Source organism: Choloepus didactylus, chromosome 6 (genome assembly GCF_015220235.1).
Source record: "Choloepus didactylus isolate mChoDid1 chromosome 6, mChoDid1.pri, whole genome shotgun sequence".
Taxonomy (NCBI): domain Eukaryota; kingdom Metazoa; phylum Chordata; class Mammalia; order Pilosa; family Megalonychidae; genus Choloepus; species Choloepus didactylus.
Genome location: NC_051312.1, coordinates 92,252,415 through 92,279,322, shown reverse-complemented (window position 1 = coordinate 92,279,322; position 26,908 = coordinate 92,252,415). Strand labels below are relative to the sequence as shown.

At 38.4% G+C, this 26,908-nt stretch overlaps 2 protein-coding genes and 1 long non-coding RNA gene across 3 annotated transcripts in view; 1 reads left to right on the top strand and 2 right to left on the bottom strand.

Annotated features, from left to right (window-relative positions):
* Positions 1-12,596: 12,596 nt before the first annotated feature.
* On the bottom strand, positions 12,597-18,563 carry LOC119538075. Its single transcript, XR_005217507.1, has 3 exons — positions 18,196-18,563; positions 16,540-16,653; positions 12,597-12,782 (listed from the first exon to the last, which is right to left on the bottom strand). It is a non-coding gene; the product is annotated as an uncharacterized LOC119538075 (long non-coding RNA).
* Positions 18,564-18,723: 160 nt separating this feature from the next.
* Positions 18,724-26,908, top strand: part of CLNS1A (chloride nucleotide-sensitive channel 1A) — a 32,278-nt gene continuing 24,093 nt past the window's right edge. Inside the window, exon 1 of the mRNA XM_037840809.1 lies at positions 18,724-18,918. Within this exon, the coding sequence (XP_037696737.1) occupies positions 18,794-18,918 (125 nt within the window). The 5' untranslated portion in view covers positions 18,724-18,793. The remainder of the gene's footprint in view (positions 18,919-26,908) is intronic.
* The window catches only part of AQP11 (aquaporin 11), a 53,204-nt gene continuing 47,490 nt past the window's right edge, over positions 21,195-26,908 (bottom strand). Inside the window, exon 3 of the mRNA XM_037840808.1 lies at positions 21,195-22,219. Coding sequence (XP_037696736.1) covers positions 22,182-22,219 — 38 coding nt within the window. The 3' untranslated portion in view covers positions 21,195-22,181. The remainder of the gene's footprint in view (positions 22,220-26,908) is intronic.

The following is a 26,908-nucleotide window of genomic DNA, read 5'->3' as shown; positions in this document are numbered from 1 at the left end:
ATGGTGCCTACTAAGTAGTCAGTCTTACGAGGTTAGTCTTATGTAGCTTCCCTTGTATGTGATGAATTGCTTTTCTCTTGCTGCTTTCAGGACTTTTCTCCTTCTATCAATCTGATTAGTATGTTTCTTGGAGTGGGTCTATTTGGATTTATTCTATCTGGAGTTCATTGGGTTTCTTTCATTTGCATAGTTATGACTTTTATAAGGGTTGAGACATTTTCCCCAATTATCTCTTCAAATACTCTTCCTAACCCCTTACTCTTCTCTTCTTCTTCTGGGACATCAATGATTCTTATATTTGTGTGCTTCGTGTTGTTCATCATTTCCCTGAGATCCAATTCAAATTTTTCTGTCTTTGCCACCATTTTCTTTTGTGCATTCACATTCAATTGCTCTGTTATCTACTTCACTTATTTTTTTTAACTTTATTTATCAAAAAATTAAAAAAATTTTCAAACAAAGGAATAAGAAAAACAACTAACTACTTCACTTATTCTTTCTTCTGTCTCTTCATATATGTTGTGTGTCTCTATTTTATTTTTAATTTGAGCTACAATATCTTTCATTTCCATAAGATCTGCTATTTTTCTATTCAGCCTTTCAAATTCTCCTTTATGCTCTTCTAGTGTCTTCTTGATATCCTTTATGTCTTTAGACAAGACACTAAAGTTATTTTGAAGGTTTGTATGTACTTCTTTGATGAGTTGTTCCAAATCCTGATTCTCCTCTGGATTTTTAATTTGTTCATTTGGTTTGCCATATCTTCTTGCATCTTCATGTCTTTTATGATTTTCTGCTGATTTTTTGGCATTTTATTATCTTGATGAAGTTATTTTGAAAGCTGATTTCCCTTGCTTGCCTAAGATTTTATAGTTGCTTGGGTTTGCATTTAAGGTCTCCTTTGGCACTTGATTTATCAGTAATTCCCTGCCAGATCAAATCCAAGGTCTATTTAGACACCTGCAGAGCATTTGGCAGAGCAGTCTGCCACAGTGCACTTTCCCTGTGTTCCCGCAAATGTTGCTTTTGGGCCACCTCTTCCCCTCAAGCCTGCTTTTTCCTGACTAGAGCAGCCCACTGGGTGGGGTCCAAACCAGGAGAAAATCCAGACAATGCATGCTGGAGACTGCCAGCCCTGGGGGTGGGGGATGGGCATACACACTGGAGTATCCACTTGAGAGCACAATGGGTCTTGTGATTTTCAGTTTCTAAATGTAGTAACCTCAGGCTGTGCAACTGGAAGATTCACCTTCCCCCGCCCTCAGCCAGCTGGGAAGTGCCTTGCTATTCAGTAGCCCATGAGATCCCTGCACACTGTGCACCTGCCAGCTTTCATGTGGCTCTCTCCCTTGTCCCTGCCTCTCTGCCTCTCTGTCCATGCACCACAGTCCTCTGTGAAGAAAGGATGCTGGCTATAGAACAGAGAGTGTGTCTCTCACCTGCTACTTGTCAGATCAGCTCTGCTTTGCTCTGTGTCCCCTCTCCTCCTGAGTGGCCTGCCTCAGGGTGTATGTGGGGGGTAGGCACTGTGCCCCACAGCAAGATCTCTTTGAGAGGCTAAAATAAGTCTGTTGGTTCCTGAGTTCCCACATGGGTGCTGCTGGCTGTGGGACTGAGAAGGGTGCTCTCCAGAGCTGGTTGTGGAAATGAAAGTGTAGGAGTGAGCAGTTTCTCCCTCACCTGTTCCAGCTGGTACTTAGCAGCAAGCCCCAGAGGTGGTCATGATTAAATAAACTCACCCCCTCCTTTCAGTCATAATTTCCCTGATTTTTCATCCCACTCTTCCCTATGTAATATAGAAGTCCCTTCTCTGGCCACTTGTACCCTGGAGCTGCTGTTCTGGTTGTTTTCTGCCTTTTCTCTAGTTATTCCATGGTGGAGAAGTTAGCTCTGCCTCTCCTATTTTGCCATCTTCCCCTCTGTCTCTTAATAACAGATTTGCATTTAAACTCTATTTTGACTGATATTAGAGGCCACTCCAGCTCTCTTTTGGATACTGATTGCATGGAATCTCTTTTTCCAGCCTTTCACTTTTTTAAATGCAATTTTATTGAAATATATTCACATACCATATAATCACCCAAAGTGTACAAAATTGTTCACAGTATCTTCATATAGTTGTGTATTCATCACCACAGTCAATTTTTGAACATTTTCATTACCCCCCAAAATAAAAATAAGAGTAAAAATAAAAGTAAAAAAGAACACCCAAAACCCCCCATTATTCATTTACCTTCTGTCCCCATTTTTCTACTCATCTGCCCATTCACTGGGTAAAGGGAATGTGAGCCACACGGTTTTCACAATCAGATGGTCACACCATTTAAGCTATATAGTTATATGATCATCTTCAAGAATCAAAGATACTGGATTGCAGTTCAACAGTTTCAGGTATTTCCTTCCAGCTATTCTAATAAACTAAAAACTAAAAAGGGATATCTATATAATGCATAAGAGTTACCTCCAGAATGATCCAGCCTTTCACTTTTAACCTATTTGTATTCTTGGGTGTAAGTGAGACTCATATATTGTGTCTTAGTTTGCCAGAACTGCTATTACAAATACCACAAACCAGTTTGGCTTAAACAACAAGCATTTATTTGTCTCACATTTTTAGAAGGCAGAAGTCCAAATCAAGGCATTGGCAAGACCATGTTTTCTCCTGGGGTCAGTAATGCTCTGGTGTTGCCTGCCAGCAATCCTTGGAATTCCTTGGCTTATATTTCTGCCTTCCATCACATGGCAACATCCTCTCCTTTCTGCCTTCCGTGACTTATGAGTCTTCTTTATAAGGCTTCCAATAATCCCAATTAAGCCCATCTTCATTCAGTCTGCCCACACTTTAACTAAAAATAACATCTTCAAAAGGTCCTATTTACAATGGGTTCACACCAATAGGGACATGGACAAAAGATTAAGAACATGTATTACTGGGGTACATAATTTAATTAACCTCACATTGTCCAATCATCTGGCCTCCAATTCACTCTTTATACCCCTCTAATCTAGCTCTGGCCCTTGTCCCTTCAAAAAATAGTTCTTCTCTAAATTATTAACAATGACCATCAATACTTTTCTAGCCTCCATCTCTCAGCAGTCTTTAATATAGTTGACCACTCCCTTGCTGAAACACTACTCTTTTGATATCTGTGACATCAGTCCTGACTTTCCTCCTACCTCTATGATCCCTTCTTCTCCTTAATGTTTTATGGAATCCTCCTCTACCTATCTTCAACATGTTGTCGTTACTTGAGGCTCAGTTCTAGACATGCTTTTCTTCTCTCTCCACAAGCTCTCCTTATGATCCCATCCATTCCCATTCACATTAACTAATCCCAAATTGGTAATTTCAACACTGATCTCCTTGTCCCAGAAAGTATATCTAATGGCCTACCTAACATCAACACTTAAATGTGTCATAGGCATCTCGGGCATAACATTTCTAAAGCTTAACCCTTGATTTCTTAGTCTAAAATCTTGACACCTAACCTCCAACTCCCACAAGCCTCATACACATGAACTCCTTAGATGTGTTCCTTCCTAATCCGTCCCTCGCTCTTCCCAACTCAGCAAAATGCACTAACAGCCACCCAGTTGGTCAAGTCATAAACTTGGAAGTCATTCACGATTCTTCCCTCTCCTTTACCCTCTCACATTCAATCAGTCATTGAGTCCTGTCTTTTCTACCTTTAATCTGCACTGTCTTCATCTAGTCCAGGGTGCCATCATCTCTCACCTGGACTACTACAAGAGCCTATTTTCCTGCTTCTTCCATTGTCCTTCCAATTCATTCATCATACAGCCTTTGGAATGCTCTTTATAAAAGGCATATGTAAGCATACCACTTCCATGCCTTTAACTTCCTTACCTTGGCCTACAAGGCCTTTCATGATCTGGCCCTAGCCTGTTTCTACTCTTCCTCTCACTCATTATGCTCCAGCAACAGGATGTTTCTTTTAGTTTCTCAAACTGGTAGAGCCTTTGTACATGCTGTTCCCTTAATAGACTTCCTCTGGATTATGATGCCATCTGAAATCCTACTTAAACATGAACTTGGCTTCTCCAAGCAAAAGAGAATTTGCTCTCTGCTTAGAGTTTTTCATTCTTCCAAATCATCATTATTTAATCATTTATCCTTGGCTCTTCTTTTTCTACCCATTCCCCTTCCTCACAACATCTAATCAGCCTAGAAACCTCTAGCTATGTGATCTTGATCAACTCTCTTCTTCAACTCAATTTTATGATCTATAAAAGTAAGTGTACCAATTACATGATTTCTGAGACATTATCCAGTTCTATGATAATCTTTATAATACAGTTGCTTTTAAAATTGTAATAGCCAAAACAATTTTGAAAAGAAGAACAATGCTGGAGACTTACTCTAACTTTAAATTTTACTATAAAGCTACCAGATACTGTGGTACCAGCAAAAAGCATGTTAGATAAACAGATCTATAAAATGGAAAGAAGTACATCCACACATACATGGTCAAATGATTTTCAACAAAGGCCCCAAGCAATTCAGGGGGGAAAGAAAGTCTCTTCAATAGATGGTACTGAGACAACTGTATATCCATGGGTGGGGTGGGGGGGAGGTATTGACCCCCTACCTCACACCATTCACAAAAAAATAATTCATGATTGCTCATTGACCTATATGGAAGAGCAGAAACTATAAAGCTTCCAGAAGAAAACACAGGAGAATATCTTCACAACCTTGGGGTAGCCAAAGATTTATTAGAGAGGATGCTTTCACTAGAAAGGTTAAAATGAAGAAGACTGATGATACAAAATGTAGATGAGAATATGGAGCAACTGGAACTCTTCAAAATTTTACTGGTGGAAATGTAAAATGGTAAAACCACTTTGTAACCTGTTTGGCAGTTTTTTAAAAAGTAAAGAAAACATCTAGCCTATGACCAAGCAATTCCACTCCTAGGTATTTATTTAAAAGAAATGAAAATATATGTCCACACAAAGCCATGTATGAGAATGTTCATAACAGCTTTATTCATAGTAGCCAAAAACTAGAAATAGCTATTACAAGGAGAATGGATAAAGAAACTGGAATACTACTCATCAATGAAAAAGAAGAAACTACTGATATCCACAACATGGATGAATTTTAAAAACTTTACACTGAAAGAAAGAACACTTGCACAAAAATGTGTGCATAGTGCATAATTCCATTCATATAAAGTTCTAGAATAAGCAAAAGTAATCTGTGATGATAAAAATCACACTAGTGGTTGCTTCTGGCAAGGGGAATTGCTAGGAAAGTGATTGAAGGAATTTTCTGGGATGATGGAAACGTTGTCTGTATTGGTAGGGGTGCATGCATTTGTTAAAACTGAATATTTAAGATCTGTGCATTTCAGCATGTAAATTAAACCTTATTAAAAATTATTTTAAAAACTGAATCTTTAATAAGATTTTAAATTTTACAGCAGTTTACAATTCATCATACACATCACACACCTTTTATCTTTTCATCCAGCTAATTCTATGAGCTAATTCTTTAAGATGCCACTCAAGCACACCTTTTCCAAGAAGCCTCTCCTAATCCCTAAGTCTGAGTTGGGTGCTCCTGTATCATGCTGCATATTCCGTATCATACTGCTTAATGAACTTAAACTATAAAGCTTCTAGAAGACAACATAGGAATAGTCTTTCCCTCTATTTGAGCACCTTAAAATAAATCAAGAGTTAAGTGTTACTCAGTTCTCTATCCTTAATGCCTGTCAAAATGCCTTACACACATAAACCATTTAATAATTATAAATCTCATTTGTTACTTACCCAATCACATGAAGAAGACATTACTGTTCCCATTTTGCAGATGTAGAAACTGAGGATCATAGGTTAAGTAGCTTTCTGAAGGCTCCAAGTCAGTGTTCTTTCTATCACAGCTTCTCCTAATTGAAAGATGCAGGTAATGTGTGTCCATACTAAGCTAAGTAAGCACTCAGCCTCACTGTTTCTTGGGTAAGAAGTTCCTAACCATTCCAACTAGTCATTTTAGATTTCTATTTGAAAACCATAACATAAAAGGTCAATTCCCTAAGTCCAAGAGTTTCCCCTGTTGTTAAGCTTTGTTTTGTTTTAATTTTTGTTGTGGTAACATATATACACATTTCCCATTTTAACCATTTCCAAACATACTATTCAGTGGTGTTAATTACACTCACAAAGTTGTGCTACCATCACCACCAAACAGAAACTCTGTACCTATTAAGCATTAACTACCCATTGTTAATCTTTTTTAATAAGGGTTTTTTCTTTTAGTGGTAAATTAATATATGCTTATCACAGAAAACAGAAGAATAAGAAAACATTAAATACACTATAGCCCCGCCACTCAGAGGTAACCACTCAATATTTTAGTGAAAATTTCCCTTCAGTATTTTTATTTGCAGATTTTAAAAATTAATGGAAGCTCTTTCTGAATAAAATCCTTCATATTAAATTTGACAGTTTGTAAGACCAAACAAAATACTCCATAATTTTTAAAAGCTGGATGACCCAGGCATGTAAGAAGGTTTGAGGGAGAATGAAGAGCAGAATTTTTGTTCTTGGGTCAGCAGTGGCAGCTAAAGGAACATTCGAGGTTTTCAAAAGAGGAAGGCAATGGCAGCAAAGGAAGCAGCAGTAGGAGAGTTGGTATTATCCTGGCCATAGACCTTACTAGGCAGGCTTTGCGACTTACTGTTTCCTACATTGCCACCTCTGGTCAGGAGATCTGTGGCACCATATGTTGTAACCGAAGCTGCTTTCTTAGTTTAAATTGCTGTCTTATTCAGACTCAGGCATCCAAAAGAATGAATGTCTGCTGACATAGTAAACTTATGACCTGCCTGTCTTCTGTTAACTATTAATTAGAAGAAGGACCCCAGTGGTTGTTAAATGAGATCACATCCTGGGCCTGTTCCAAGATTCACCATCCTCCCTGCTAAACCCTGGTTGATTGGAGGTAGTATAGTGTTGTGGTTACAGACACAGGCTTTGCTGCCTAACACACTGGCTCTAATTCAAGCGCTGCCATTTAGAAGCGGAAACTTGGGCAAGTAACTTAACTCTTCTGTGACTCAGTTTTCTTAGCTTTGTAATAGGAATAATGATAGCATCTATTTCCTAGGTTGTTGCAAAGATTTAAATGATTTAATACATATAAAGTACCTGGCATATAGCAAGCCCTCCATAAATGATAGCTGTTATTATTATTATTGTTATTATTATTACTAGATATGAGGAGTAAGGGAGAGGAAGGAAAACGCAATCAATCCCATGTTTCTAGCTCAAGCAACTGTGTGGAAGGTGGTATTTTTCTGTAAGATAGAACACTGCAGAAATAGCAGAATTGGGTGAGAAGATGGTATGAGAGAGCCTGTAGGACTCCAAAATGGAGATGTCTAGCAGGCTGCAGACTGTGAAAGTCTATAGATCATGAGAAAGTTCTGGGATGGAGTTAGAGATTTGGGAGTCATCTGCAGAGTGGAATTCAAACCATGAGCATGGATAAGCTTGCCAAGTGAATAGGAAGAGCAGTGACTAACACTGTTCATAGTTTTTTTTTTTCCTCTCTTTAATCTTTAATTAATGTATTAGTTATCTATTGCTGTGTAACAAATTACCCCAAAACTTAGTGGCTTCAAACAACAAATATTTATTATCTTCCAATTTCTGTAGGTCATGAATTTGGGTACAATTTAGCTGGGTGCCTCTGCAATCAAGGTGTCAGCCAGGGCTGCAGTAATTGCAAGGCTTAAGAAGAGGAGGATCTGTTTCCAGGCTTATTTACATGGCTGTCCGCAGGTCTCAGTTCTTCAATGGCTGTTGGACAGAGGCCTCCTTCAGTTTCTGCCACATAAGCCGCTCCTTAGGGCAGCTTACAACATGGCAGCTGGCATTCCTCAGCGTGAGTGAGGGAGAGAGTAAGAAAGCACACAAAACAGGTAGGCACAGTCTCTTTGTAACCTAACCTCAGAAGTGACATCCAATCATTTTTGCTGTATTCTGTTTGTTAGAGTTGAGTCACTAGGTCCATCCCACACTCAGCAGGAGGGATTACACAAAGGAGTAAATATCAGATTATTGCAGGTCATCTTAGAGGCTTCCTACCATAGTTAATTTGTATTTTTATTATGTGAGTGGGGGTGAAGGCAAAGAACAAGCTCATAACAACAATACCACCACACACACACACACACACACACACACACACACACAAACCCAGGAGTTCCCTGCCTATGGTTACACTCTAACTTCCAAGGCTAGGTTAGAAAAGCCATGCGGCTTCCGTCAGTCTCTTTCTTGTGATGTTCATCTTTAAAACTGAGCTGCCATGATGTGTAGAAGCCCAGGTCCATGGAAAGGTTATGCATAGGCACTCCATCTGATAGTACCCATTGAGGTCCCAGCTGACAGCCACCATCAACTGTAAGATATGTGAGTAAGGAAGCCTGGGGATCTTGGGGGTCTATCTGTTCCTTGTACATACTTTCAACAAGTTCTACTTTCAACTCCATTTCTCATCCTCAAGGATGTGGCCTAAAGTGTATATAACAAAAGCATGATCTAGTAAGAATGGATTTATAGGAAGCTTAATTCTTAATCTCACTAAAAGTTGGGAATATCTTTATAACCCTCTACTAACTAGTTTTAAGATGTGGTGGTTCATAGTGAAAACACTGGGCTTGGCATACAAAGGCTGGGATTTAATTTCTAGCTGAGTATTAGCAATGCAGCCTTTAGCAAGTGACTTAATTTCTCTGATCCTCAATTTCCTCATCTGTAAAATGGGCATAATAACAGCTATCCTGCTTACCGCAGAATTACTGTAATGGGAAAGCAAGCATTTTTTTAAGTACAACATTATACAAAGGTGAGATTTATTTATTGCTTGTGTTACCCACAGGGATTTATATAAGAAGCAGGAGACACAAACCCTGCTCTTTCAATTCTTGGTGATATGTCTCAATTTTCTCTGACAAATATTTACTTGAATGCCTCCTGAGCCTGGCACTGTACCAGGTGCTTGAAAAGCTCCTAATCATAGTTACAATCCCTTTGCTTCAGTTACAAGCATGGATAAAATGTTTTGCCATTAGACAATCACATTTCAAAAACAACACTGTAAAAACTAGGTCAAGTTAATATGAAATTATCAGACACTGCTTTTAGCCTACTTTCTCCTTGTGCTATTTGGGGGATTCCAATTCTGAGCAAAGCATTAGCTGCTTCACTAACTAGTCATCCACATTTAGATGTCTTATGGGAAACCTCAAATTCATCATTTTCAAAAATAAATTTGTTAGCTACTCTTAAAACAACCTCCTCCTTCTGAATTCTCCATCTGGGAGAAATGAACTAGCAACCAATCACTTTAGCTGGAAGTTTACAAATAATCCATGACTTCTTCATTCATCCTGGTTTTCACCCCCACAACTCTCTTTCCCCCAATCTCTCTCGAATTCTGAGGATTTTAACTTTGAAATAGTTCAAGAATCTGTCTCCGTCTCCAGCTTTACTGCCACTCTCTCACTTATACCATGGCAATTACTTCCTAGTACCCTCCCTGTTTGGTATCTCCCTCCTCCAAACTACCCTCTCACTACCAACAAATTTATACCAGCTTAAAAATCTAACAACCCTCTAATTGTTCATAGATAGAAATAGAACTCTCTCATATGTCTAGTCCTCCAGCCTCAGCAGTCCTATGGCACAGATATAATCATACTGATTTTAATGCAAGAAAAGTGGCCAACCTCTTGTCTCAGGTGTCTCACCTATAAAATTGCATCAATAATAGTAACTTCCTCAAACAGTTGTTGTAAAAAGCAAACAAACAGGCTGGCCAGGCTTTGATCAAGATAATGGAGTGAGATGCTCCAGGGCTCTGCCCTCCCAAAAAAGCTCTGAATGACAAGCAAAACTGGCAGAAACATCTTTCTCAAAGTTCTAGAAAATAGTTCAAGGATTTTAGTAACAGGTTGAGTGTCAAATCAGGAAAAAAGGAACTTTAAAATGGTAGGATATCCTGATGCACTTGCTGACCCCTTCTGCATTCCTTCACCGGGTTGGAGCAGACCCAGCATATACTCCTGGTGTGGGTCCCTGGTCCCAGTTCCAGAAGGGAACAGAGTAACCTTTGTGAATGTACTAAGGTGCATGAACGTCTGTGCCAATCTGTGTGGTGGCAACCTGAAAGTCTGAACCAGGATATGCATCATAGGCTAGCCATCCAGAGTATGCATTATATCTAGAGGTGGTTCACAAGCTCCCCCACAGAATGCTGAAGGAGAACAAATTGCAACTGCCTGGGGCAAAGGAGTGCTAGCTGTGGGACACACAGAAAACACTGTTGCCTATGAGAATGAAGATATTGGTATCTGTGTAAATAAGGGAATTCCTAAGGACATGTATGCAAGCCTAAGACAAGATGCACACGCAGGAAAGACGGGAGTCCCTACACTTTTGTATCTGGATGTTCTCTAAATTCATTGTATGGCTAAGAATGCACAACTATATGATGGTATTGTGAATAGTTGATTGTACACTGAGGATGATTGTAGGGTATGTGACTATATCTCAATAAAACTGTATTTTAAAAAAGTTTTTAAAAATGAGGGAGATATTAAGACATTCCCAGATAAACAAAAGCTGAGGGAGTTCATCACCACTACATTTGCATTACAATAAATGCTAAAGGGAGTTCTGCAGGTTGAAAGGAAAGAACAGTAGACATTAGATCAAAGCCATGTGAAGAAATAAAAAATCTCTGATAAAACTTTTGACATGGGTAAATATAAGTGCCAGTACTATTGTATTTTTGGTTTATAGCTACAGTTTTTACTTCCTACAGAATCTAAAAGACAAATGTCATAAAATGTATTGATAAAACAATGGTTTTGGACTCATAATGTATAAATATGTAATTTGTGACAAGAACTACACAAAGATGGAGAAACAGAGGGGTTTAGGAACATAGTTTGTGTATGCTATTAAAGTTATATTGGTATAAAACCAAACAAGATTGTCATAGATTTAGGATGTCAAATTTAAGTCCCAGGGTAACCACAAAGAAAATATGTGAAAAAATATGCACTAAAGGAAATCAAAAGGGATTCTAAGGAGTTCACTACAAAAAAACCAACTATGTACCAAAAAAAAAAAAAAAAAAAAAAAAGGCAGTAATGCAAGAATTAAGGGACAAAAAAGGTTAAGACTTCAAATTCAGAGTAAAATGGTAGAAGAAAGTCCTGCATTATCAGTAGTTACTTTAAATGAAAGTGGGTTAAACTCTCTAGAAAAAAAAGCAGAGATTGGCAGAATGGATAAAGAAGCACAACCCAACTATATGATGTTTATAAGAGACTCACCTGAAAGTCAAAAACACAAACATGATGAAAGGATGGAAAAATATTCCATGCAAATAATAATCAAAAGAAAGTAGGTATGGCTATACCAGTATCAGACAAAATGTACTTTTAGTCAAAAAAAAAAAATGTTGAAACGGACAAGGAATGGCAGTATATGTGGGTAAAAGGGTTAATTCATTAAGAGGAAGTAATGATTATAAACATGTATTAAACAAACAACAGAGCACCAAAATGTATGAAGCAAACTGACACATTTGAAAAAAGAAATAGACGGTTCTACACTAATAGTAGGAGACTTCAGTACACCACTTTCAATAATGGACAGAACATCTAGACAGATGATCAATAAGGAAGCAGAGGACTTGAACAATATTATAAACCAGTTGGATCTAAAATACATATATAGAACACTTCATCCAACAACAGCAAAGTATACATTCTTCTCAAGTGCACATGGACATTCTCTAGGATAGACCATCTGTTAGGTCACAAAACATGTCTGAACAAATTTATGTGGCTTGAAATCATAGAAAGCATCTTCTCCTACTACAATGGAATGAAGCTATAAACAATGACAAAGGGAGAACTGGGAAATTTACAAATATTTGGAAATTAAACAATACATTCAATCAATCAATGGGTCAAAGAAGTAATCACAAAGGACATTAGGAAGTATCTTGAGATGAATGACAACAAGAATTCAACATACAAAAACTTATAGGATATAGCAAAGGTAATCCTGGGAGGAAAATTTATAGCTCTAAATGCTTAGATTGAAAAAGAAGAAAAGACTCAAAATTAGTGACCTAACCTTACACCAGAAGGAACTAGAAAAAGAAGAGCAAACCACACCCACAGTGACAGAAGGAAAGAAATAATAAACATTAGGGGAGATAAATAAAATAGAGAATAGAAAAATAAGAATCTATGGAAACCAAAAGTTGATGCTTTGAAAAAAATCAATAAAGTTGGCAAACCTTTAGCTAGACTGAGAAAAAAAAAAGAGAGAAGCCACAAATAACAAAAGTCAGAAATGAAAGGAGGGACATTACTACCAACCTACAGAAACAAAAAGAGTGCAGGTATACACTGTTTTATTGCACTTTATTATGCTTTACAGATTTTGTATTTTTTACAAATTGAAGGTTTGTGGCAACCTTGAATGGAACTGAATGAGTCTACTGGCTTCATTTTTCCAACAATATATGCCCACTTCATTTCTCTGTGCCACATGTTAATTAAGGTATGTACATTGCTATTTTTTAGACATGATATTGCATGCTTAATAGCTACAGAATAAACATAATTAGATATGCACTAGATATCAAAAAAATGGATGTGACTCACTTTATTGAGATACTTGCCTTATTGTGGAACTGAAACCTCAATATCTCCAAGTTATACCTGTATAGGAGAAAATTATGAACAATTATATGCCAACAAATTAGACAACCTCAAAGAAATGGAAAAATTCCTAGAAATACATAAATTATCAATACCAAGTCAATAAGAAATAAAAATCTGAACAGACCTGTAAAAACCAGAGACTTGAATCAGTAATCAAAAACTTCTCAACAAAGAAAAGCCCTGGACTAGATGGCTTCACTGGTGAATTTTACCAACATTCAAAGAAAAATTAATACCAATCATTCTCAAACCCTTCCAAAAATTTTAAGAGGAGAGAAGAGTTCCTAATTCATTTTATGAGACCAGAATCACCCTAATACTAAAGCAAGACAGAGATATCACAAGAACGGAAAATTACAGACCAATATCCCTTATGAATATAGATGCAAAAATCCTGAACTAAATACTAACAGTTTGTACTTTCTCCATCTCCTCCAGTCCAGACTGGCAGTAGTTACGTCTATAGACCTTGCAAAAAAAAAACCTTTTGGCTTGGCATGCAGCTTACAGGGGTCAAAACCATCAGACAACAGGACTTTCCACAAATCCTTTCTGGATAACTCCATCTCCAGTCCTGGCTTGTACTAAAATGGATGGCTGGTTCCAAGTTTTGTTAAATCCTCATGTGGGGCCGTAGCCTCTGGGATTTCACTATCTGGAAGACCAGAGTTTTCCAGACCATCAATTTCTGGTTTCTTTGAACCCAAGAGTTCAGTTCTCAGCTTATCTCTTTCCTCTCACATTTTACTATAAGCTGCAAGGAGAAGACAGGCTGCGTTTTCAACATTTAGTTGGGAGATCTCTTTAGCTAAGTATCCCAGCTCGTCACTTTGAAATTCTGCCTTCCATCCAACACCAGGATTCAATTTGGCCAAATTCTCTGCCACTTTAAAACAAGGATCACCTTTCTTCCAGTTGGCAATGACACATTCTTCATTTCTAACATCTTCAGAGCCCATATTTCCACCAACAGTCTCTTCAAAGCAATCTAGCTCTTTTGGCTCAAGCTCCTCACACTTCTTTCAGAATCTTCCCCATATCCATTTAAAAAATCATTCCAACATGTTTGGTATTTTCACACTCAGCAGCAGCACCCCACTTCTCTGATACCAAAATCTGTTCTGGATTGCTAATGCTGACATTATGCAAAATACCAGAAACAGGCTTTTATAAAGGGGGTTTATTTGGCTACAAATTTAGAGTTCTAAGGCCATAAATGTGTCCAAACTAAGGAATCAACAAGACAATGCTTTTACTGATGAATGGCCAATGGCATCCGGAACACCTCTGTCAGCTGAGAAAGTACATGGCTGGTGTTTACTGGTCCTCTGCTCCCAGGTTGTGTTTCAAAATGGCTTTCTCCAAAATGTCTCTGGGCATTTGTCTTAGCTCCTCTCTTAGCTTCTCTGGGGCAAACTCTGAGCTTCATCTATTAGCTTACCATTTCCAAACATCCTCTGTCCATATCTCCAAGCATCTCTAAGCATCTCCAAGCATCAGCAAGCATCTGTGTTGGCTCTTGAGTTCTCTTAAGTAGTAGTGAACTAATCAAGACCCACTCTGAATGGGGGGGGAGGGTGTCCACATCTCCATGGAAATAATTCAATCAGAGGTTCCACCCTAATCAACAGACTAATCACTCTGCCCCAACAAGATTGCATTAAAGAATATGGCTTTTCTTTGGGACATAATACATCCAAACTGGCACAAAACTGAATCCAACTGCATATCAAAAGGATTATACATCATAATAAAGTATGATTTATCCCAAGAAAGCAAGGGTGGTTCAACATAAGAAAATCAATCAATGTAATAAACCACATTAACAGAAAGAAAAGAACACATGACCATCTCAATTGATACATAAAAGGTATTTGACAAAATCCGACACCCTTTCTTAATACTTAAAAATTGAAATAGAAGGGAACTTTTTCAACATAATAATGTGCAAATATGAAAAACCCACAGCTAATATCATACTCAATGGTGAAGTACTGAAACCTTTTCCTCTAAGATCAGGAAGAAGACAAGATGTCTGTTATCACTATTGCTTGTTCAACATTTATTGGAAGTGCTAGTCAGAGTAATTAGGCAAGAAAAAGAAATAAAAGGATTCCAAACTGGAAAGGAATATGTAAAACTATCCCTATTTGCAGGTGACATGATCTTATATAAATAAAGAAAATCCAGAAGATGCTACAAGAAGAGTACTAGAGCTAATAAATGAATTCAGGAAAGTGGCAAGGTACAAAATCAATACACAAAAATAGTGGTGTTTCTACACAGCAGCAAGGAACAATCTGAAAAGGAAATCAAGAAAACAATTCCATTTACAATAACAACTAAAAGAATGAAATATCTAGGAATAAATTTAACCAAGGATGTGCTGCTTTGAATGTATTATGTCCCCCAAAATGCCATTATCTTTGATGTAATCTTGTGTGAACAGACGTATCAGTGTTGATTAGACAATAATTCTTTGAGTGTTTCCATGCAGATGTGCCCCACCCAACTGTGGGTGATGACTCTGATTGGATAGTTTCCGTGGAGGTGTGGCCCCACCCATTTAGCATGGGCCTTGATGAGTTTACTAGAGCACTATATAAGCTCAGACAGAAGGAGCGAGCTTGCTACAGCCAAGAGGGACACTTTGAAGAAGGCACAGAAGCTGAGAGAGTAGCTGCAGATGAGAGACAGTTTGAAGATGGCCGCTGAAAGAAGATTCTTGCTCCGGAGAAGCTAAGAGAGGACAAAAACCCCAAGAGCAACTAAGAGTGACATTTTTGAGGAGCTAAAGACTAGGGAGGAATGTCCTGGTGGAAAGCCATTTTGAAACCAGAATTCCAGAGCAGACGCCAGCCATGTGCCTTCCCAGCTAACAGAGGTTTTCCAGATGCCATTGGCCATCCTCCAGTGCAGGTACTTGATTGTCTATGCATTACCTTGGACACTTTATGGCCTTAAGACTGTAACTGTGTAACCAAATAAACCCCCCTTTATAAAAGCCGATCCATTTCTGGTGTTTTGCATTCTGGCAGCATTAGCAAACTAGAACAGATGTAAACGACTTATACTAAGAAAATTACAAAGCATTATGGAAAGAAATGAAGAAGAACTAAATAAATGGAAAGATATTCCATGCTCATGGATTGGAACACTTACTATCTTAAGATGTCAATACTATCCAAAGAAAAATGCATATTTAATACAATCCCAATAAAAATTCCAATAGCTTTCACAGAAATGGAAAAGCTAATTATAAATTCATATGAAATGGCAAGGGATCTTGATTGGAGGACTCTCACTTCCCAATTTCAAAACTGATTACAAAGCTATAATAAACAAAACAGTATTGTCCTGGCACAAGGACAGACATATAGACCAATGGGATAGAATCAAACGAGCAGAAACAAGCCCACACATTTATGGCCAACTGATTTTTTAAAAAAGATTTCATTGTGCTTATATGTACACAATGAAAATTTCCTGTTTAACCACTTTCAAGGGTACAATTCAGTAGTATTATTTACATTCACGATTTGTGTTACCATCACCAATATCCATTACCCCACTTTTTCATCACCTCAAACAGAAATTCTGACTCCAGTAAGCCATAACTCCCTCTTCTCCTTACCTCTGCTATCCCCTGGCCCCTGTAACTATACCCTACTATCTGTCTCTATGAAATTCGCTTCTTCTAGGTAATTCATGTAAGTGAAATTATGCAATATTTGTTATTTTTTGTCTGGCTTACTTCATTCAATATGGTATCTTCAAGGTTCATCCATGATCCACATGGACAACTGATTCTTGACAAGGGAGCCAAATCCACTAAGTGGGGAAAGATGAGTCTCTTCAACAAATGGTGCTGGGAAAATGGGAAAATGCAAAAGAATGAAAGTGGACCCCTACTTCATACCATATATAAAAATTAATTCAAAGGGGATCAAAGTCTTAAATATAAGAACTAAAACTATAAAACACTAGATAAAAACATAGGAAAATAATAAAAACTAAAGGACAAACGGGGTGGGATGGGGGATGATTTGGGTGTTCTTTTTTCACTTTCATTTTTTATTCTTGTTCTGGTTCTTTCTGATGTAAGGAAAATGTTCAGAGATAGATTGTGGTGATGAACCCATAACTATGTTATCATACTGTGGACAGTGGATTGTATATCATGGATGATTGTATGGTGTGTGAATGTATTTCAATAAAACTGAATTTAATAAAAAAAACATAGGAAAATATATTCAGGACCTTATATTAGGCAATCGATTCTTAGACTTTATTTCAAAAGCAAAAGCAACAAAAGGAAAAATAGATAAATTGGACTTCATGAAAATTAAATATTTGATGTATCTAAGACATTATCAAGAGAGTGAAAAGACAACCAACAGAATAGGTTAATATCCAGAAATGTAAAGAACTCCTATGACTCAAAAACCAAAAGACTAACAACCCACTAAAATGGCTATTATTAGAAAAAAAGGAAAATGACAAGTGTTGCAGAGGATGTGGAGACATAAGAACCCTTGTACATTGTTGAAGGGGATATAAAATGGTGCAACTGCTGTGGAAGAGTTTGGCAGTTCCTCAGAAAGTGAAGTATGGGCAATCCTACCACTAGGTATATACCCATAAGAACAGAAAGCAGGGTCTCAATCAGATATTTGCACACCGATGTTCATAGTGGTATTATTCACAACTGTCAAAAGGTAGAAGCAACCCAAGTGTCCGTGAATCAATGAATAAACAAATGTGGTATATACATACAATGGAATATTACTCAGTCTTAAAAAGGAATGAAGTTCAAGGATAGGAACTACACATACAGGTGGAGGACAGAGGTGTGATTTAGGGTATTTACCGCCATGGTAACCACAAAGAAAACAGAGAATATGCAAACTCTTAAAGACAAAAAGTAGACAGTTTACCAGGGGTAGGGACAAGGGCTATGGGGGGGGGGGGGGTAATGCAAAATGCATGTAGGGATTCTCTTTGAGGTGAAGGGAAATTTATAGTAATGGATGGTGGTGAGGGTATTGCAACATTGTGAATGTTATTAATCCCACTGGGTGGCAAAATGTTACAACTGGAGGATCTGGCTATGTGGGGGTGTGGTGGGGATATGATGGAGTTCTCTATATGGGATTTGTACTACTTTTGCATTTGTCCTGTAAGTTTTTAAATTATTTCAAAGTAAAAATTTTTTATAAAAGTAGTAAATGAACCAACAATGCAAAACTGTGCCTAGCGTATAACACTCAGCTAACTTTAGCTACTATTATGATTATTTTTAAAGTTTTTATTGCTCCTAATTCTTGTACTCTTTAGTGCCTACGGAAGAAATAAATCAAGAGTTCCAAATCTTACTGACATAGGCTGTTCTGCATCCTGAGTCAATTACCTCTTCTCTTTGTGCTGGTTGGCCCGCCTTTGAAGTGGGGATACGTCGCTCTCCACTAGGGTGGTTTCAGGACCTAGACTGATGTCTGGCGCATGGCTGTGTAAAGTTGAGATGCGAACAGTCCCGAGTGAAGCAAAACTAAGTGAGAAGCGACCTGAACCGAGTTAGGAGGCTTCTGACCTCTAAAGGTGTGATTTCTGCTCCCTGTGTGACCTCACAAAAGACTCCACGTTTCAGGTCTTCGTTTCCTCTTTTGTAGAAAAAAGGGATGAAAATATTTTTTGTGCTTCCTCCATCACAGTGTTGTAGTAAGGATCAAGAAATAAGATGTCATCGAGAAAGGATTATCTCAAGCCTAGAGCCTCAGAAATGACGAGGGCAGAGGGAATGTCACGTGACACACGCGTCACGGTATTCGCAGACCTCCGAAAGCTTTTCCTAGACTTTCTCGTCTCTATGGTCGAAGGCACTGAAATTCCTGTCCAGCCTAAGTTGTTCTTCCGGACTGATTGCTACTGCTTCCGGGGCGGGGCGCGGCGAGTCGGGGTTGCAGTCGCTTTAGTTCCTTCCGGCCTGGGTTTAGGTGTTGCCTGCTGCCATGAGTTTTCTCAAAAGTGTTCCGCCGCCTGGCCGGTCTGAGGGGCTTCGTCAGCAGTTGCCAGATACCGAAGCTGTGCTAGACGGGAAGGGCCTCGGCACCGGCACCCTTTACATCGCTGAGAGGTGGGATCCTTGTTCCCAAGGCTGGATTACGCCCCTTCATCCTTCTTCCCGCGGGCGGCATCGAGAAGCGTGGGTGATACCACGACCTCGGTGGCTGCTAGGAGGTGCAGCGCGTGCTCCGCATCGTTTCCATGATGTTTCTGCTGGGGGAAGATTGCTATTCTACAGTGTTTCCTCCTCTGGAGCCTTCTGTCCCTTTCCTTCAGATGGAATTTCCCCTCATTGATTGTTCCTTTTACCCGTCTGTTTACCCGAGCTCTGGCGCGTGCTTTGCGCCTTACTTATAGTCTTGTTTAAGGTTTTCAGTTTTCAGGCCCCGCGTTAAAGAGCCAGTGATGTGTCAGTCCTTTCCGATGAGTGGGTACGGGAGACCTTGTCCTGGGCAGGATGTGTACGTTCGGAGCAGATTGTGGAGGATTTTGAATGTCTGGTTAAGGAGAGTAGATTGTCTTCTGTAGGTGTGGTTGGGGAACGGAGAACTCCCAACCCCATGCAGGCCGGGGTCGTATCTAAAGGGTCCCGACTCCCATATATGGGTCCAGGAAGAGATTGCTTCTTTCTTTGGCCACCTGGCACACTTCGTATTTTCACAGTCACAAAGCCATTGTCTTAAATCTTAAATGTTTATTTTGGGTCTTGCCTCGTTTTAAGACAAATGACCCCCAAATTATGTCAGATTAGACCCCTGGCCCTCAGGAGTTTATTCTCTATTTGAGAACAGTGTGTATGTAGTTTTAATGTCACCTATAACAAGATATGTTTGGTAGCAGATTGTTCAGAAAGCATTTTCAGTGAAGATGTATAAACACTTAAGGGCCCAAATTCCGTATATTAGATTACTCTTAAAGGAAAAACCAGCTGCTGCTTTTATGTGTTCTTATCACATAAAAATAGGTAGTGGCCTTTAAAAAAAAAAAAAAACAAAAACCTAAGCATGTTGATGTTACAAAATATATAAAGCTGCTATTTTAGTTGACATGAAGCCATTGTAAAACCATCTCTGATTTTTCTCTGGTTTATTAAGATACTAACTATAACACTTGTGAGTACTTTGTATGTTTCCTAACAGTTGTGATGTTACTGTTCCATTTTATGCTCCTATTCCCAATTTCATTTTTATAGTTTGGAAGTCATTTTTGTAGTGAATAAATGTTCATGCTGTACAGTATCTGTAGCATGCCTTTCTGGGTTAATAAAAGCAACTTAGTATGTGCAGATGAAAAAAAAAAACACAAGTGTTAAGGATGTAATAAGACAGTTCATGATTAATAGTTAGGTGAGAGGTACAAATGGTGCTGAGGAGAGGGGGAGTTCAGAGTAGGGAGAAAATCATAGTAGGGAGAGGGCAGGTTGTAGAACAAGGTTTCTGAATTTGAGCTAAATGTCAAGACTTCAAGGGGTCTGTGGATTTCTGAAGTTATATGTAGAATTTTTGTGTGTGCATTTTTTTTTCCTGATCCGTGGCATCAGATTCTTAAGGAGGTCAGTGACCCCAGAGGCTTAAGAAGGACTTACTTAAAAGGAAGCAAGAGTTGGAGAGAAAAGACGGTGAATATTGCAGGTAGAAATAGGGTAATGCCAGTCAACAGGAGAAGGTCTTGGAGATGTTCAGGTAGAAAGCCAATTCAGGGTTATTGGTTGGCCTTGTTTGTGACATGCAGATGGAACCTCAGGAAGACATCTGCCTGGTAGGCCTAGGACTACACTCACACCCCTTTATTTAAAGGGCCTTCTAAAATCATATTTGTGTAAACAGGTTGAATCCCATCTTTTCCATCTCTTCCTACTACTCTTTTGTCCTTTAAGAAAATAGATGGAAATCCTGGTGAATTAGGCCACCTTCGTTATTGCTTGGTCTTATCTTTACTGTAAAAACAGTTACACTCTGCCAACTACCACTTCCCCCTCCGCTTTTGGGTATATTCAAGGCGACATTTAAATAGCAAACTACGGTTATCTTTTTTTCTTTGGTGATCTTCTCAGGGGCTTGGTTTTTGAGCACTTCCATGCTTTTGAACTCACCTAAGCCCTCTCTCCTGCTATGCATCCTTTATTTGACTCTTCCAAGCCTCTAATTTCATTGCCCATGTTCCTGGTCCAGATTTCTGTACTTTTCAAGCTTCTCTTCCACTTTACCCCATCTCCTATCCCTTCCCCATATGATCATGGCCCTTTATTTAGACCGTAGAGGCTTTTAATTCTCCTGCCTTCCTGGCAACTCCTTCTCATCTTTTTTGCTGGTTTCTTCCTCATTTTCCTGGCTTCTAAATGTTAAGAGTGCCTGAGTCTCCGTCCTCACTCAGAGGAAAAGCCAGAGACCTCACAGTGGCCTACAAGGTCCTACATGATCTGACTCTGTCTCCCCCGACCTCTCTGACCTCTTCTACTACTTTCCCCTTCATTTGTTGTGTTCCAGACACACTGGCTTCCTTGCTCTTTCTTGAAGTTGCCATGCATGCTCCCACCAAGTTTCCACCAAGTATGCTCCCATTTTGGTGCCTTTACACTTAATCTCTGTCTGGAAAATCTCCCTAAATATCCACATGGTTTGCTCCTATACTTCTTTCAGGTCTTTGCTCAAAAGTCACCTTATCAGTGAAGTATTCCCTTAGTCACCCTTTATAAATTAGCTTCCATTCCCATATCTAGAATCCTATATCTCCTTTATCCTGCTTTATTTTTTTCCATAGTACTTATAACTATCAGGCATATTATATACAAATATTCTTTACTATCAAAATCTATTGGGTTCTTGAGCAGTTTTCTGAAAAGTGGTTTTTTCCCATGAATTTGCTTCCAAACTAGTTCTGAAATGAGAATTTTCATCAGAACTGGCTGAAATACAGCAGTTTTCTGAAAATCAGTTTCTGTATGAATTTTTCAGCCAAATTGGCTTGGTAAAGAGTTTTCATTAAAGCTGGCTTATATCAGCAGTTTTCTAAAAATCAGCGTTCTATGTGATTTTTTTTTAATCCAAACTACCTACATCTAATAGGCTGTCATACATAACATACCAGAACCAAATTCCTGTTTTCTTCTTAGTTGATCCTCCTTCAGTTTTACTATCTTCCTTCCAGTTATTGAGATCAGAAACCTTGGAGTCATTCTTGACTCATCTCTTTCTTTCTGATGACCCACATAGCCAATCTGCAGAAAATTCTGTTGGCTCTGTCTTCCCAATATATCCAGAATTTGATGGTTTCCCAGAAATTTCACTGCTGGAGTGGTGAACAAGGTAGATGTGCCTCCATGGAACTTATGGTTCAGGGCAGAGGTCCTTCATCCTTGCATGTCTGTGGACCTATGAATTCAATGAATTAGGATGGGAAAAAAAATTTTTATCATTATTTTTAGTAGTCTGTAACCCAATATAACATTTTAAAAATTATGAATGTAAGCAGCAAACTGCAGTAATTATAGCAGTATCTAACTATGTCAACAATAGAAATCAGAAATATTTTCATTTCAAATTAGAGTTGTCATAGATACCTTGAAATAGTATTTACGTTTGTCATTGCTTTGCAAGTGAGGTTCTTATTAGACCTGGTGCTAGATTTGTTATTTAATGCAGTGATAAAGAAGAACATATATAACTGTATAACAAATTCATTTTTATGTCAGTATTTTAATAATTACATTTCAATATTATATATTTTATGCACTAGAAAACATTTTCTGAGTCAGTATTCATAGGCTTTCTCAGACTACCAAAGGAGTCTATATTAGTTTATATGACCACAAATTTAGCAACTTAAAACAACACAGATTTATTATCTGATAATGTCTATACACAGACATAAAGTACAGACATAATGACTTTATGCATGGCACAGCATGGCTGGATCCTCTGGTTAGGGTCTTACATGGCCAAAAGATATTGGCCAGGCTGGGCACTTAATCTGGGTGCTTAGGTGTTAGAATACACCTCCACGCTCATTCAGATTATGGCAGAATTCCTTGTGATTTTAAGACTGAGGTCCTGTCTGTGGTCCTCTTCATCTTTAAACCAACGTTAGCATACTGAATCCTCTTCAGCCTTCAAATCTCTTTGACTTCTTCTGCTGCATCTCTTGTCTACAGTCAGAGAAAGTTCTGTGCTTTTTCAGAGCTCATGGAATTGCACTCAGATAGTTCAGGATCTGCAATATCCCTTTTGCCATGTAAGGTAGCATATTCATGGACATGACACCAGTGCCCAAATTCTGCCTACCACAGAGTCCAGGGTACAAAAAAATATAGAGAACCTCTGGTTTAAGAGGAAAATTAGACAGTGAACAAAGGTTAGGCTTTCACCAGTTGCTGACAGGGATATAGAAGGAAAATCAAGTTTGGGGTGAGAGGCACATAATGAGTTTAGTTTGGACATGTATAGAGATGTTAGATATATTTGTGTGTATCTTGGGAGAGTGGTATTAGAGATAGAGATTTGGAAATCACTGGCATAATTGTTAGCATATACTCATAGGAATAGTTTAGATACCCCAGAAGAAAATGGGGCTAAGGATGGAACACACTTTAGAGACATACCTACATTAAGAAATGAGTCACTTCTTGAAGAAGGGACTTGAAAAAGAGGATGGAGGAGTGATCAAATAAAATAGAATCTGAAAAGTATCTGTTAGGTATTGACAAGAAGATCTTGTGTGATCTTTGGGAGAGTAGTTTCTTTTAAGTGGTAGAGGGTGCTGCACAGATATATCCCTAGCTCTTTCACAATCCTTTTTCCTACATGGTATCTCTGTATACTGATTCTTCTTTATAAGATTTAGCTACTTTTTGGAAAAGCCCTATACTTGTTTTTTTGTTTTGAAAAATTTCAAGCCTGAAGAACAGTTGCAAGTGTGATTAATTAATACCCATACACCCATCACAAAATTCATCAATTGTTAACATTTTGCCACATTTATCTCTCTCTGTATATTTTTCTCTAAGCTTTTGAGAGTTAGTTGCAAACATCTTGCCACATCACCCATAATACTTCAGCATGTATCTTCTAAGAACAAGGACATTCTTCGGTATAACCACAATACAGCTATCACTCTCAGGAAGTATAATTCCTCTAAAGTTCTTATTTGTTTAAAAAAAATTTCCTTGTTTATTATTTCTCTAACAAATCTCCTACCTTTCTTCTTAAAAATATATTTTTTGTAAAATATACATCCAAAAAAGAATATAAGTATGATTTAAAGAATTAAGATTAAACCATCCACCACTGAGGTTAAAAATAGAACATTACCAGTACCTTGAACACCCTTGGTCATCCCCCTTTACCCACTGTTAGCCTTTCTTTGTTGTTCTCCTTTCCCTGTTTATCCTTTTCCACCTGGCATTTCCAAGTCATAATAGAATCAAGGTCTCAACAAACTGGGAAGGCTTCTGGAGAAGGTGACAAAATGGTGATTAACAGTTAGCCAAGTGAATGGGGTGGGGCTGGGGGAAATGTTCTAATTAGAAGAAACAGGGTGCTTAGAGGCAAGGGTAATAAACAGTATTGTGTGTGCCGGGATAGATGCACATATGTAAATATATACATACACACATATACAGTGTGCATGTAGTGTGTGTGTGTGTGTATATATAGTCTAGTAGTTTTTGAGTCTGAGGAAATGATACAGAAAGAGTGGTAAGAGATATTAAAAGTGGAGAGGGAGCAAGCCATGTTTATGACCTTGGATTATACATAGCCTTGGAGGCTTTTGGAAAACAATTTTAGGATTTTAGACAGAGGGACAAAGTAAGATTTGGTTTTAGGTGCTTTCTCAGATGTGTATTCAGGCTTATTTTCAGAGGTTAGTTTTCATAGGAAATTGACTTTTTTTCCAGATAAGGAAGGGAACAGAGGCTTGAATAATTCAAAATGAGTAATTTAAAACAATTATGACCTAGAAATAATACTTTTCTGTATCTCATTCCAAAATTAACTTAAAACCAAATAACTAAGCCAACCCAAATTCAAGACCTCTCTTACCTTCCTGTCCTATTTCTCATTCCATGCCAGGATTAAAGAACTCATGTAAGTGCACTTGAGTTTAGTAAAATATTTCTTTACTGGCTTTCTTTTTTTTTTTTTTTTTTTTTATTATTTTTTTTTATCATCATTTTATTGAGATATATTCACATACCACGCAGTCATACAAAACAAATCGTACTTTCGATTGTTTACAGTACCATTACATAGTTGTACATTCATCACCTAAATCAATCCCTGACACCTTCATTAGCACACACACACAAAAATAACAAGAATAATAATTAGAGTGAAAAAGAGCAATTGAAGTAAAAAAGAACACTGGGTACCTTTGTCTGTTTGTTTCCTTCCCCTATTTTTCTACTCATCCATCCATAAACTAGACAAAGTAGAGTGTGGTCCTTATGGCTTTCCCAATCCCACTGTCACCCCTCATAAGCTACATTTTTATACATCTGTCTTCGAGATTCATGGGTTCTGGGTTGTAGTTTGATAGTTTCAGGTATCCACCACCAGCTACCCCAATTCTTTAGAACCTAACAAGGGTTGTCTAAAGTGTGCGTAAGAGTGCCCACCAGAGTGACCTCTCGGCTCCTTTTGGAATCTCTCTGCCACTGAAGCTTATTTCATTTCCTTTCACATCCCCCTTTTGGTCAAGAAGATGTTCTCCGTCCCACGATGCCGGGTCTACATTCCTCCCCGGGAGTCATATTCCACGTTGCCAGGGAGATTCACTCCCCTGGGTGTCTGATCCCACGTAGGGGGGAGGGCAGTGATTTCACCTTTCAAGTTGGCTTAGCCAGAGAGAGAGGGCCACATCTGACCAACAAAGAGGCATTCAGGAGGAGACTCTTAGGCACAAATATAGGGAGGCCTAGCCTCTCCTTTGCAGCAACCGTCTTCCCAAGGGTAAAACTTATGGTAGAGGGCTCAGCCCATCAAACCACCAGTCCCCTATGTCTGTGGTCATGTTAGCAACCATGGAGGTGGGGTAGGCGAATACCCCTGCATTCTCCACAGGCTCCTCAAGGGGGCACTACATCATTTTTTTCTTCCTTGTTTTTCTTTCTTTCTTTTTTTTTTTTTAACTTTCCCTTCTTTTTTAAATCAACTGTATGAAAAAAAAAGTTAAAAAGAAAACAAACATACAATAAAAGAACATTTCAAAGAGACCATAACAAGGGAGTAAGAAAAAGACAACTAACCTAAGATAACTGCTTAACTTCCAACATGTTCCTACTTTACCCCAAGAAAGTTACATAATATAGCAACCTTTCTGTGAACTTGTTCCTACTATATCCATCAGAAATTAACAGACCATAGTCATTTCTGGGCATCCCCAGAACGTTAAAAAGCTTATCTGTTCTTCTTGGATTATTGTTCCCCCTTCCTTAATTGCTCTCTACTGCTAGTTCCCCTACATTCTACATTATAAACCATTTGTTTTACATTTTTGAAAGTTCACATTAGTGGTAGCATATAATATTTCTCTTTTTGTGCCTGGCTTATTTCACTCAGCATTATGTCTTCAAGGTTCATCCATGTTGTCATATGTTTCACGAGATCGTTCCTTCTTACTGACGCGTAGTATTCCATCGTGTGTATATACCACATTTTATTTATCCACTCATCTGTTGAAGGACATTTGGGTTGTTTCCATCTCTTGGCAATTGTGAATAATGCTGCTATAAACATTGGCGTGCAGATATCTGTTCGTGTCACTGCTTTCCGATCTTCCGGGTATATACCGAGAAGTGCAATCGCTGGATCAAATGGTAGCTCTATATGTAGTTTTCTAAGGAACTGCCAGACTGACTTCCAGAGTGGCTGAACCATTATACAGTCCCACCAACAGTGAATAAGAGTTCCAATTTCTCCACATCCCCTCCAGCATTTGTAGTTTCCTGTTTGTTTAATGGCAGCCATTCTAACCGGTGTTAGATGGTATCTCATTGTGGTTTTAATTTGCATCTCTCTAATAGCTAGTGAAGCTGAACATTTTTTCATGTGTTTCTTGGCCAT